The following is a 14149-nucleotide window of genomic DNA, read 5'->3' on the forward strand; positions in this document are numbered from 1 at the left end:
TCGTGGCGTTCTTTTGGATTGTACGGATGAACGGTAAGGCCACCCGTACTGGAGCCTCCGCTCCAATGACGTTCGTAACCGGGTCCTCGTCCTCCTTGACCTCCGCCACGGGGAGATCGATAGCCTTTGCCACGCGGCGAAGCAGGTCTTGGTGGGCCCTCAAGTCTATTGGTGGCGGATCTGTGGCAGATGCTCCGGCCACCGCCTCGTCTGGAGACGATGACGAGGATAAGCCCTGGACTACAGCCTCCGTGGATGGATCTTCCAGCGGTTGGTCGGCTGGCTCGGGCTGAAGGTGCCTCTGGGGGTCAGGCGGTATTGAAACCGAACCCGGTGGCGAAGGAGGTGGTCGACTTAAGGTGGCCTCTGATACTCTGCGCTCGGAGGCAGGGGCTCTTGGGGGGACAGGCACCCCCTGAGTCTCGTATTGGGCCCAGGGGACCCAGAAGCCCCACTGCTGTGCACCCTGAGGTTGACCCTGTAGAGCAGGCGGGAGGTGCCCGTTGCTGCCTGCCCCGGACGCAACCGACGCGGGGCAAGATGGCCAAGGGGGTGCAGAGGCGCTGATGGACTGCGCCATCGAAAGTTGCCGCCTGTCCCCGGACGGTGCCGAGGATCGGTGCCGGTCATCACGGTACCGGGATGGTGACCGAGACCAACATCCGCCGCGGTGCCGGGAGCTCGACAGGGGCCGGGAGCTTGACCGGGATCTGGACCTGCGGTGCCGGGAGCGGCTGCGAGAGTCGCAGTGCTGGCCGCGGTGCCGGGAAGCTGACCTCCATCGGTGCCGACGCGAAGGCGATCGGGACCTGGAGCGACGCCGGGAGTGTGACCGGTACCGTGATGTTGAACGGTACCGGGACTGCAACCGGCGTCGAGACGGCGACCGGTACCGCGATGGCGAGCGGTGCCGGGATCGGGAGCGGCGGGACGGTGACCTTCAACGGGACTGGGAACGAGACCGGGACTGGGAGCGCCGTCTGTGCCGTCCGTCCGGAGAAGGGAGCCGAGTCATCATCGCCGGCTTCCCCGCCGATACAACAGCCCACACCGGCGGTGCCGGGGGCCGGAGGCTCGATGCCTCTGAGAGCTCTATGAGCTCCCGCGCCATTGAGAAAGTCTCAGGCGTGGATGGCAGCTGCAGCTCAACCGCGGTCGGCGCCGGGGAGCAAGGCGGTGCCGGACTCGACGGCCCTTGCGGCGCCGGAGGCAACGGCACAGTGCACGTCCTGTGCACGGTCACAGCCGGTACCGTAGTTGGTGGTATTGGCTGGACTTCTTGACCCTGAGCATGGGTCTTTGCAGCTGCCTTCGCCGGCTTACGCTTCCTGGAAGGCGAGAGGGAGCGGTGCCGGGTCGCCGGTGCCGCTGGCTGAGGTCGGGGAGCCTCAGTGCTGGAGCGGCTCGGGGCCGCCGGTGCGCTACGCGCCGATGAAGCCCTCAGTGCCGGCGCGGTCGGTGCCGGGGGCTGGAGCGATGCCTCCATCAGGAGCTGCTTCAGGCGAATGTCCCGCTCCTTACGTGTCCGGGGCTTAAATGCCGAACAGATAGGGCACTTATCTGTCCTGTGACTCTCCCCGAGGCAACGGAGACAGGAGTCGTGCAGATCCCCGACTGGCATATGCCACTGGCAAGATGCGCAGGGCTTAAAGCCCGGTGCCTTGGGCATGAGCCTGCACCGGTAGAGGAAAAGGGGGGGGGGAAAAAAACCCTTATCCTAATCCTAAAACTATCTAACTAACTGAATAAACTATCTACACTAAGTAATGACAAAAAAACTATGTACAGAAAAAGTAGCGAGAGCTAGGGTTGTGGAGGACAGAGAGCACTCCACAGTTCCAACTGGCCGTCACGGGCGGTAAGAAGGAACTGAGGAGCGGACGGGCCGGCTGGGGTATATAACAGGTGCCATAGCGGCGCCACTCCAGGGGGCGCCAGCCGGCCCGCCGGAGTTGCTAGGGTAAAAATGTTCCGGAGAGCCGTGCACGTGCGGCGCGCACACCTAACTGGAATGCATAGGAGCAATCACTCGAAGAAGAACTTCATAAACCTTGCATACAAGTTATAGTAGCGAATATACAATTCTTCTGGCTTGGGTTGATTTTTAAATCTCTTAGATCTCTAAAAATAGAACTGCTCAGATAATTTTCATCAAAACATTTTCAGTGAAAAAGCTGTTTTGACAACATAAGCATTTTTTTTATGAAATCATTTAGATTTCACCAAAAAATCCTGCAGGAAAAAAAATCAAAATGAAAAATTACATTTTGAAAAATTGTTTAGAAAACTTTGAATTACATATTGGAATTTTGAAATGTTTTGAATGCTTTATTTGATGGGTTTTCTCATTTTTAAAAAATATTTTACAGTATTTCATTACATGTGAATGGTAGGTATTCATATATGGAGTAGCATTCCACTATTACTGACATGTCCTATTATGATATAACATCTGAAATTCTGATTTATTTTAAAAATTATTAAGGATGCTGTTACTTTAGTATTGATTGGAAGACCTCTTTTAGATCAAAAGTCAAACTATCTCATTAAAAGACAAAAAGGAGACACTTGGATAAAAATCTTTCAATTAGTATTAAGTAGCAGTTCTTAAAAATAAGGAATATTTCAGCTATTATTTTCATATTATATGTCAATAGAATAGTGCACTACTACCGGCTTCTCACAAAATGAAAAAAACATTTGGAACAAAACCTATGTATTATACGGCAGACTGTACAAATTAATAGCTAACCATACACTTACAAAGTGCTTTAAAAATATAGGCCCCAATCCTGCAACAAGTTCCATGTGGTTAAACCTCTATGGCCACATGGAATTAATTGTAGGACAAGGGTCACTGACAAAACATGTGCCCTGCTCAAGGAGCTTACAGATCAAAACAGCAACTATTACTCCTGAGGGAATTCTGTGCCACTGCACAAGCACAGAATGAATGTCCCCCACAGACTCCCCTTCACCTCCTCCCATCAGAAGCTGCAAGGGTGTGGATGGGAAGCTGCAATAACACTTTTTGCTCAGCAGGTGTTGCCAGAGAGAGGGCAATGGGCTCAGGGGCTGGAGCAGCCAGCTGTAGCAAGGGAGAGAGGTGCCTTCCTCACAGCGCCCTGAGGGAGGGGGACAGGAGAAGAGGCGCAGGATATGGGGGAGGATGGACAGAGCGGGGCACACAGGGCTGCTGAGGGCAGGTCACAGACTGGGACTCAGACTGGGACTCAAAGAGCTAGTGTTACTTTGCTGATGTAACAGGCACTTACTCTGGTGGGAGACGCATTTAAGCACAGACACATGCACAACTAGGTTGATGCAAGGGGCTCACGTCAACCTAATTTTATAGTATAGACCAGCCCCAAGTTCCTCCTTGACACCCCTCCCCCACCCAATCCTCTTGCAAGTTTCCTGTTTCTGTTGTAGTTAAAGAAACTCTTTTTACTTGTTTTTAATGCTATAAGGTATTTGCTCTTCACATTCCATTTCAGTCCCCATAATTTTCTTGGGTATTGCCTGCTGCAATTTATACCCCTTTTTATTGGCTTCATGAAGACTGGATTTCCATTTTCTGAAGGCTCTCTATTCTTGGGGACATGGGAGAATCAGCAAAATTCTTGAATGTGGATAGCCAGTAATATAAAGAAATGAGTTCAAACATGACTATGTTTACCTGACAAACTGTTGAAAATCTATTTATATATATATATTATATATATATATAAACTTATAAATACGAGAATGGGCTTCTTTCCATTCATAGCAATACAAAAAGTGAAACTTAAAGGACTATTTCCTCAGATATTTTAAACACATTTCATTCAGTGCAAAAAAACCAAAAAACAACTCTGTAAACCCTTTAAAAAGAAATTGTGGCTTTAACATTAAGAAATTAAGCAGGAAAAACAACTCTGAGGTTCCTCAAATTTGCCCATTGGTGTTAATGCTTTTTAGAACATAATTTATTGCTAGGGAAATCCCGAGCCAAAAAAATAAAAATTCTGCACACAATATTTTTAAATTCTGCATATTTTGTCAAAAGAGCACAATATATTAACACCAGTTTCAATCTTTTTTTTAATTTCTTTCAAAATACTTGTCAGCAAGTTGGTCTGTAACAATACAGACAACAAAAAAGATTCAGGACATTTTTTTGACAAATAGTTTCCATACTAGACATATTAATACAGAACTTTGAGTAATGATTCATTTAAACTACAATACAGAACCATTTTCCCGCACCCCTCAGAAGCAGTGCAAAGGCTTGGCGGAGTCAGGGGTAATGGAGGAGCGGAGAGAGAGGGAAATAATTGCTGGGAAGGAACCTGGGCGTGAATCTGTAGGGTTGCTGGGTGTGGGTGGGAGAAGTATGAAACAGATTTTTTTGGTGGGGAGGGATTGTTTGGGAGTTGGGAAGCCTCCCCGCTGCAGGCCCTGGCTGACCCCCTAGCCTTTTCTGTTCAGTCAGGAACATCTGCTCCTGTCCTTGTGTGTCCCTGAACCCCCATCACCATTCAGCCAGGCATATCTGCATGTGTCCCTGCATCTCCATTCAGCTAGGCATAGCTGCCTCTGTCCCCATGCAGCCCTGCACCTCCACTCAGGCACCCCGCTCCCTCCTGTCCCCATGTGTCCCCACACCGCTACTCAGCCACCTTCACTCCCCTTGTCTCCATGTGGCCTGCATGCCCTCTCCTCTCTGTCCCTATGGGGGCCCCCAAAATGGGCACCCCCATGTGCTACCTGCATGGCACTTCTGCCGGGGAGCAGGCTTGGGACATGGGTGCTTGACACTCTGGGAAGCAGGGGAAGCCCCGGGGGCGTGAGGAGGTGGGGTGGACTGCAGGCGGAATGATGGGGTGAGGCCTCTACTTGCTCTGGCCCAGGGCCTCACAAAAGCTTGATCTGCCTCAGCTGTATGTGTAGGTAACATGTTCTTTCCCTTTATTAAGTTCTGGTCCATTAAGTTTTTAAATTACTGAATAAAATTCTATTATCTGAAAAATAATTCTTCTTCATTAGTTCACAATATATGCTGCAGAGTGCATAGCAATTCTGAAAGAACCCACTTGGTACTGTATTGTGTGACACAGCTCACAGGGTAACAAACAGTGTAACAACCACAAAGATACAGCAAGTACCACAAAATTAAAGGGTGCATTGACGGAGTTATATTCATAGATGTATGCCAAGCACCACAGCATTCCTAACAGGCCCCAAAGCAGCAGGGCCAGGCAGAATACAGTACACCACAATGCATTACTGTGACTGACTGTTAAAGTCTTCCTGAACCATATAGCTTGGCATTGAGCTCTTCTAATAGCCCTTTGTGTTTGTTCAAATCAGCAGACAGCCACACTGGTGCACCCTGGCAGCAACTTTCCCTCCCTTTGTTTCACAGATACTATGCAGGAAAGAGTAGGCAGCTATAACCATTGGAATTTTTTTCACTGAGATCCAGTCTTGTGAATAAACATCACGAGCATCCCTTCAATCTATCAAAAGCACATTCAACTGTCATTCTGCACCTGCTGAGCCAGTAGTTAAATCTTTCCTTGGTGCTGTCAAGGTGCCCAGTGTATGGCTCCATGAGCCAGTGGAGCAAGGGGTAGGCGGGATCCCCCAGGATCACTATTGGCATTTCAATATTCCCAAGGGTAATCTGCCATTCGGGAAAGTCCCTGCTTGTAGATTAATGAACAATCCTGTGTTCTTAATATGCGAGCATGATACACCATCCCCAAGCAATGAACACTGATATTGGTGAAGTGTCCCCAGTGATCCACCAATGCTTGAATAACTGTAGAAAAGTTGCTCTTTCTGTCGATGTACTCCGTGGCAAGGTGCTCTGGTGCCAAAATAGGGATCTATTGCTCCACTGCTGTTTGGGAATCCCTTTGCTGTAAATCCATCCACCATGTCCTGCATGCACATTGCAGAGAGCCACAATCCTGCCTAACAGATGATTAATGGCCCTGCACACTTACATGACAATGACACCCCCCCCCAGTGGATTTTCCAACTCCAGAATGATTTCCCACTGACCAGAAGCAGTCCACTGTTGCAAGTTTCTACAGTGCGATCATCACTTGCTTCTCCACTGTCAGTGTAGCTCTCATTTTGAAAGTTCTGCAGCCATTGCTCATCATACCATGCCTGCATTACAATGTGATCCCACCAGTTGGTGTTTGTTTCTTGGGCCCAGAAATTATGCTCACACCTGCAGCTGCTATGTGAACACTACCAACAACCTTGAATTGGTTGTTTCCCACATAGCGATCCGTCCTCCAAAAAATTGTCATATTCCACACTGATTTGAGTCCTCTTACAGCTCTGCAAATACTGGAGTATTGTGTGCCTTGTGCTTGCAATGCTCATAACAATAATACAGAGCCGTGAAGGCTCCATGCTTCTGTCACAGATGGTGTATAGCAAGAAGGGCCATGCAGCTTCATGAGTTTTTTTAAAAAGGCACAAAAATGTTATGGGATGGAGACAGATGCATGCTGGGAAGTTGACCCAGCATGCATCTGGTCACCCACCCCTTGCAACTTGTTTCTGCCCCCACCATGCATTGCCAAAACTTCCAAAAGGACTGCACTGCACAGCGGTGGGTTGCAAACTGGGATACTTACCCATGGTGCACCACACAGTGCATCAAGACAAATGCTCCTGGTGAGTATGCACAGCACCGACACAAGGAGCCAAGTATGCATGTGTACAACCAATATAGTAACTGCAGCAGTTTTATGCCGACTTAACTTGCCTCAACCCAAGTTTGTAGTGTAGACATAACCCAAGGAAGAAATATGATTTCTTTGAACAAGTCTTCACCACACAGGATGTTGTTTAGATACTTAGGCTAGTAACAGTACATCTACTAGCTCTAGATGTACTAGATGAGATACTATCAGAGACGGAGGTTTTAAAAAGAGAGGGATACTAGAACAAAGTTGTTCATTGGGGGGGGGGGGAAGTCATCAAGCCCAGATGGTATTTACCCAAAAAATTTTAAATAGGCACACGTTAAAATCAACTACTCTATCAGAGGATTGGAGGGTAGTAAATGTTGTACCCCTATTTAAATAAAAGCAGTAGATATGGTCCAAGGAATTTCAGACCAGTAAGCCTTACTTCTTAACTTGGTGATTAGTTGAAATGTTAATTTAAAACAGCATTATAAAACTCCTTGAAGATCATACACTAGGGTCTAAACAACAGAGCTTCCGCAAAGGAAAAGCATGCCTTGCCAATGTATTACATTTCTTTGAATATACCAAAGAAACAGTGACTAAAGGAGAACCAGTTGATATAATTTATTTACACTTTCAAAAGGCAACTGACAAAGTCTCTCACAAGAAACTAAGTCATGGCATGAGACACTTATGGATCAGAAACTAGCAAAGAAACAGCAGACAGTAGTAATAAGGCTAAGATTTTGTCAGGGATATTTTTTAGTAAAAGTCACAAACAAGTCACAGGCAATAATGAAAAATTCATGGAAGCCCATGAACTGTCACTGACTTTTACCAAATATATCCATGAAAAAAATGGGCAGCCTGGGCAGCTACGGGTGGCTGGGAGCTCCATGGCTACCCCCTGCCACTCCTGCCGCGGTGGATGGGAGTCCCTTTTGCTGCCCATGGTAGTGGAGAGCGGCAGGGATCCTCCCTGTGGTCTGGGGTGGCTAGGAGCTCCATGGGTCCCCTCTGCCGCCCACAGTACATGGGAGCAGAGGGGGTCCCCCCAGCGGCCCAGGGTAGATGGGAGCAGTGGGGGTCCCTCTTGCTGCCTGTGGCAGCAGAGAGCAGCAGGGGTCTCCCCCCTGCAGCCCGGGGTTACCAGTTGTTCTGTCAGTTCCCCCTGCCACCCAGAGGCAGAGAGATCTGGGGGTCCGCCCTGCCACCCACAGCAGCCAGGAGTGGTGGGGGTCCCCCTGCCGCCTGGGGGGGGCCAGAGATACCCCACAGGTCCCTCCCTCCGCAGGCGGCAGGGGACCCTGCAGCTCCCAGCTGGCACTGACTGAACTCACACAGGTCTTTGGAAGTCACAGATTCAGTGACTAAATCACAGCCTTAGTAACAAGTGATCAATATTTATCATGGCAAAAGCTTAACAGCTGGGGTGTCACAAAGTCCCATAGACTGTTTAATATAGATTAGATGATTTCCTCCCATCATTCTTTTTTTCCTACTGTACCACCAGTCTTATCTCTGTCAATGCCTTGTCCAAAAGAATTTCCCCATTTCTGCAGTTCCCAAATGCTTCATAATCAACTGCAATGCAGCAATGGAAGTGGAAAGGGGCTTTAAAGTGGATTTATATGTAATTTACATCCACTTTGGCGTCTATTTATACTTCCAGACCATACCAAAGGATCTTAGTATAAATGAGAATCAGACCCTTGATGAGCAGTCAGTGGTTCCAGCGTAGTTCCAGCAAGACTCCCTGAGCCATTTACTTTGACTATTCTTAAGGCCACATTCTCCCCCCTCTCTCTTCCTTCTCCTTCATCTCTGTGCAGCTGCAATACACCAGGAATCATAGCTCAATTTATGCAGACATGATTCCTTCACATCATGAGTCTTCTTCTATCTCAATTAAAAAAAAATGTTTCTAGCGGTGGGCCCATTACCTGTAAGGACCAGAAAAGTTCAAGTCTTAGTTATCAACTTTCTCCATTTTGTTCATCTTATACTTTGAACTAGCACTTTTACATGTGTACTACTCAATTGTACCCATCTTTCAAAGGTCTAAAAATTCCTATGGTTAAAATCCTCTATCAACTTACTCCAATTTGTGTCTTTGTCCTAATAGCGCTTTGCTTATCTAGCAATAGCCTCCTCTTTTCTGTCCTTCCCACAATCTCACCACTGTTAATGAGTGCAATGTCTGCCACTCCTGCTATTCCTAACCATTTTCTGGTACGCCACATCTATTCCCCATCTCCTTTCAAGAGTTTTGTATTTTTATGTATCTAATGGAATTAATCCTGTGTGATGGCAGCCCAAACAGGAGATAACCTCAATCAGCTGTAGCATTTGGACTTGCTGGTTCATGTTCTCCCTAAAACCAAGGCATAAACTAGCTTGTTATATATTCAAGGATGAAAACTGAGCCTAGCTATTAACTAACACCTGAAAAATGCTCACCCAGACAGAATGCAACTTCAGCCTGGGATGAAAAATAAAACAGGTTAAGTAATTGTAGTAGTAAGGCTGCTACATTTAAACAATTAAACACAGTTCAGTTTTTTCTTATTTAATAAATAATATCAAAAAAGTGAACCGGTTCTTTTTTTACATTACTGGAAAAACAACAGTCACTTGTCTAACTTCAGCAATTATACAAGCTGTAGAGAAACAGGTTTATATTTGAAACCAGTTTTTTTACATGGACTTTCCGTATCCAGTTTAAGTGGAGGCCAGGGTGCCTGCCCTCACATCTATTGATGACTTTTCCTCTCCTGGGCTTGGTCTTCTGCTGCTCTGGTTCCACAGATGACCTCACTGTTTACAAGCCAAAAAACCCTGATTTCTTCTTTAACATTATGTCAGCAAAAATGTAGCAATTTTCAATAACTGTGATCAAATTACATTACTCTCTATATAGTATCATCATACAGCTGTTAAAATAAGTTTGTCACAGGAGTAGTAACATGACATTTCATCGTGACTAAAACCTTATAGAAAAAAACTGAAACGAAGTATTATATGTGCTTACACACACTGGACAAAACACTTATGTAGTTTACATTTCATTTTTATTTATTCCTTGAAACTGCCCATATTGCAGATTTTTTTGATGAAATATGGAACTGAGCAATTCAAATTTTCTACAAAATTATGGTAAAAACTTGCTCAATTTTCTACCTTATTGCTAAGAAATTTTACAGGTGCACAGTTTGTAAAATATAACCCTTAAAGGACTGAATGCATATACTTGCTGCAAGATTCAAGAAACAAACTAAAACTAAGCATAGCACCTACAGCTGGACAAAAGCAGTACTGACTGTAGGCAAATGTTTACAAATGGAACTATTCATCCATTTTGTAACTTTACGAAGGGAGAAAACAGTTCAGTCCTAAAAGGGTTAGGTAGAAACCCTAATATATTACTGTTTCTAACAAAGCTGCCACTCAACCCCACAGTACAGTGCTTGAAAACAAAGTCAACTGTCTGGCACAGGAAAGTACACACATTTTTTCAGTACTCAAACACAGCTGCTTTTGAAAGTAAAAAGTAAATAACATGGCTAATAATTACAGAGCATTTTGTTTCAAAATTGACACCTCTATAGTTATTTGGTTTAAAGTGGGTAACTCACTTGTTTCATTTGTCAGATTTGTATTAGGGGTTATTATGGTTTTATTTCTTTAGGTTCATGTCTTTTCAGGTAATCAGTATGATACCTTACAAGTCTGTGCAATGAAGACAGAAGTGAAATAGTGTATATCAGAATTAACAAAAAGACAGATGCAGGGAGCATTCAGATAAAATTAGGAAAATGTCAGCAGCAGGTTATATTATACTAGTGTTGAATTTTGAAGTGCAGTTCTAAACAAAAACAGAACATAGGTAGCTTTGAGCATTTAACTTGCTTTCTCATCCTATTAGTTGGAACTATAAAAACATTCTGAACAGACTCAATTTCTAAGTATACTTTTAGAAATAATAAGATAAGACAAGACTTAACAGCTACAGTAGAACAGTTCTATAGTTTCATATTGAAACATTCTATAAGTAGTTTAACAGAAATTTTTAGCATTCTTGGGATATTATTAGTATCATGAAAGATGATCAACAGCTCTTGATGCCATTAAAAGTAACAAAGCCACTCATAGGAAAGAGTTCAAGAAAATAAGTTATTTGAACTTAAATTACAACTGAGCATCTTTCTTAGTGACAGTGTGGATCTGGAAGACAATTCCTGTGTTACTAATTATCTACTAAAGACAATGGAGCCACAAGTCCAGGAAAAAGCCAACAAAAAGAGCTTTAAAAATTGTACATGAGCAGATACTGCTGAAATGGAATTTAATGTACTTTTTCACCCATTAGTCTGTGGTATGTAGAGTGGCAGAAATTAGGCCAAATGCATCATGTTTGTTAGATTCTTGAAAAGTCCAGGAATATTGTGTATACTCCATTGGGCAAACTTATTGCAAGGAAAGAAACTGAATACAAAAGTCTATTGCATTTACATGTAAAAACATTTTAAAATAACGTATATAAAAGCAGGTGCCTCTTATGGTTTGAAAAGCTATTTAAAAATATTCCTTGAAAGTTAAAAAGCTTGTTATGGTTTTATCTGCTGTGTATGTAACGGTTTGTTCTTTAATATTATAGTAATTCCATTACTAACCACTTCCTTTAATCCTCAGGCTAATAAGTGAAGAAAACCTGAGGCCCATAAGTTAAACAGTACTGTATAAAACATACTTCTAGCAAAAACATTGTGAAATGATTTCTGTCAACACAACCAAGAGAAAATTAAATAGCACACAGACAAGTAAACAGATTTGCAAATAAATGCCAGTAAACAGCTTAAAACAGAGATAAGGCCACAATGAAGTCTGCCCTTGGCCACTGAAATAGAGATGAGGCAGTATTTGTAACAATGTTCAAGGGAAGGTTACATAGTATAAAATGGCAAATAAGAAGGCCTGTGGTAGAATACAAGCACATTTTAAAAGGACAGTGGCACTGATTTAACAACTAACTGAATATGTTTTACAACGGATTTCTTCCCTTAACCACATTGTCTTCAGTCTTCAATGAATGCAAAACCAACATGTTCATCGAGCAGCTGAAGGAAACACGCAGAACAGAGGATCAGAGAAGACAAACATATTACAGAGAAGCAATGCTTTAAAATGGTGCTGGTGCTGAAATTGGAAACTTTTAAAGTGGTCAATGGAAATCTATTCAAATAGTCAATGGGTAAGCCTGCAGGCTATGCTCTATAGTAAACCACAGGTTCACATGTACACAGTAGTTGTGGCTCCTGTTTCATGAGATGGTAAAGGTGGAGCAATTCATAGAGGTTATATTCTTGTCCTTGAAGGGGAAGGTTACACTACATCCTATAAGCCTATCCCTGGTTCTGGGATTGCAAATGAGCCACTGGGATATATTTTCAAATATAGTTGAAGCGATCAATTACATAGAGAGAGGGATAAAAAAAAAGGCAAGTTCAGAATGAGAGTAACACAAATCAACTGAGTCAAACTGAGCCTTAAATTTCTGGTGGAGAGAAGGCTTGAACATTGCACTAATTGTTCGCAGGGAAAGAGAAAAACCCCTGGACATAGAGATCTGGGCGTTGACTTCATTACAGTGCTTTTGTAATCTTATAATTGCCCATTTCTAAGTACTACAATTTATTTCTAATTATTATGGTATGATCACTTCACAATGAAAGGACATCTCAAGACAAGGATTACACCAACATTTGGCCTAATTTACTGAACAGTAGGAAGAAAAACCATGCTTTTTGTGATTTCTCTCATTGTATAATGATGAAGGGCATCACCTACCAATCCCATTTGTAGCAAATGCTTCTCATGATATTTTAGTCACATGCCAACAAGACAGAAGACATGCTGCCAAATGAAGTTATTGGGAACATTCCACTTTTGAAATAAAATGTTTAAGTTACACTTCATATAAATTATGTACAAGATTAGAAAAAACCTGAATGGAGCCTGAAACACTTTATGATACATTTCTGACTTTTAGGAGGGAAGGGGGCAAAAACCACCCTTCAAAACACCAACGTATTCCTGTGACATGACCAATCATAAACATGACTGTTTGAGATGTCACATATTTTGAACTCATGTAATGTTAGACCCTCATGAATTATCACTATAAATACATATTTTAAAAAAAGGAAAACATAGAAATAACTATTAACAATGACTGAAAACAGAGCACTAACGTTAACATACATTGCATGTATTGCAGGCAAGGCAGAGGCATTTTATTTTAAAGCTTTTGCACAGACTTCATATAATCTTAAAAAAAAATATGCTGGCCTTTACAAGGTTCTACTTGCTGAAATAAAAACAATTTCAGTTCATAAAAAGTCATAAGACTTCAGTTTAAAAAAAGGAACAGTTCCAGCCACAGACCAAAAATATATATATTTTTTAAAACTGGAAGAGTATGGTAATTAGATTATACAAGTATGGTCAGGCTTGGAACCTGAATATACTTCAGAGCAAAAGCTCAGAGGAAAAAAAATAGAAACTATTTGGTAACAAAAGTGTACTATATGTTGTGATACAAAAAAGGTATGGTGAAAATGTACCTTTTATACTAAAGCTTATACAAGTTCCTTGGTCCGTAAAAATTATGTCATGTTCATGTTTTCTAGTTTGCTTAACTTGTATCCCAGCCACATTTCAATTTCTTGCCCATTTAAAAAAAAAACAGCTGAAAAATAGATTTTAATAAAGTTTATACATTTCTGATTTTTTTTTTATTGTGGCTTCTATTTTTAAGATCAGCACTTGCAGGTAACAAGGTTCAAATAATATCACTTAGAATGGAAAGGTGTTTCCCATGAAACCACAAAATTGTTCAGTTGTCTTGTCTGTAGCACTTGAAAGTCTGTTAAAGTCCAAGCAAACACTGTAGTTAGGAAACTACTGTTGCTGTAGATGATGTGACATTGGTTGGATTTGTGCTGACATTTGTGTAACTTCCCTCGCTGTTTGTATTTGTTTCACTGGAAGCCATGAGGCTTGAGTTGGCTCTGAGAATTGCTCCAGCAGCACTGCAATGCGGTCGTGGGCCTGGCTCCGGTGTATACGTAAAGGTAAGGCTAGTGGAGTAGATTATGCCATCATTACGGACCAAAGTTACTGGAACCTGGACTGGCTGACGGACCCACCTCCAGCCCTCTCGGAATGCAGAAATGTCTGGAACAACACACAGCATACTTTCTGCACATCTGACAAGAGAAAGGACACACGTTAGCTGCCAAGCAGGTAATTCAGTAAAAAAGGTAGTAACTCAGAAAACGAAGAGATATGTAACAAACCACAAAAATCAATATACACTTGCCAGAACTTCAACACCAACTGTAAACAGAACTCCACCCACCAAAAAAAAGAAGTAGAAAATAATACTGCAC

General features: G+C 43.2%; 1 protein-coding gene across 13 annotated transcripts in view; it reads right to left on the minus strand.

Annotated features, from left to right (window-relative positions):
* Positions 1-9747: 9747 nt before the first annotated feature.
* Positions 9748-14149, minus strand: part of RBPJ (recombination signal binding protein for immunoglobulin kappa J region) — an 83628-nt gene continuing 79226 nt past the window's right edge. For all 13 annotated transcript variants that reach the window (XM_039541034.1, XM_039541033.1, XM_039541044.1 and 10 more), the window contains one exon: positions 9748-13966. In XM_039541034.1, coding sequence (XP_039396968.1) covers positions 13651-13966 — 316 coding nt within the window. In that variant the 3' untranslated portion in view covers positions 9748-13650. The remainder of the gene's footprint in view (positions 13967-14149) is intronic.

This window comes from Mauremys reevesii, linkage group 5 (assembly GCF_016161935.1).
Source record: "Mauremys reevesii isolate NIE-2019 linkage group 5, ASM1616193v1, whole genome shotgun sequence".
In the NCBI taxonomy this organism is placed as follows: Eukaryota; Metazoa; Chordata; order Testudines; family Geoemydidae; genus Mauremys; species Mauremys reevesii.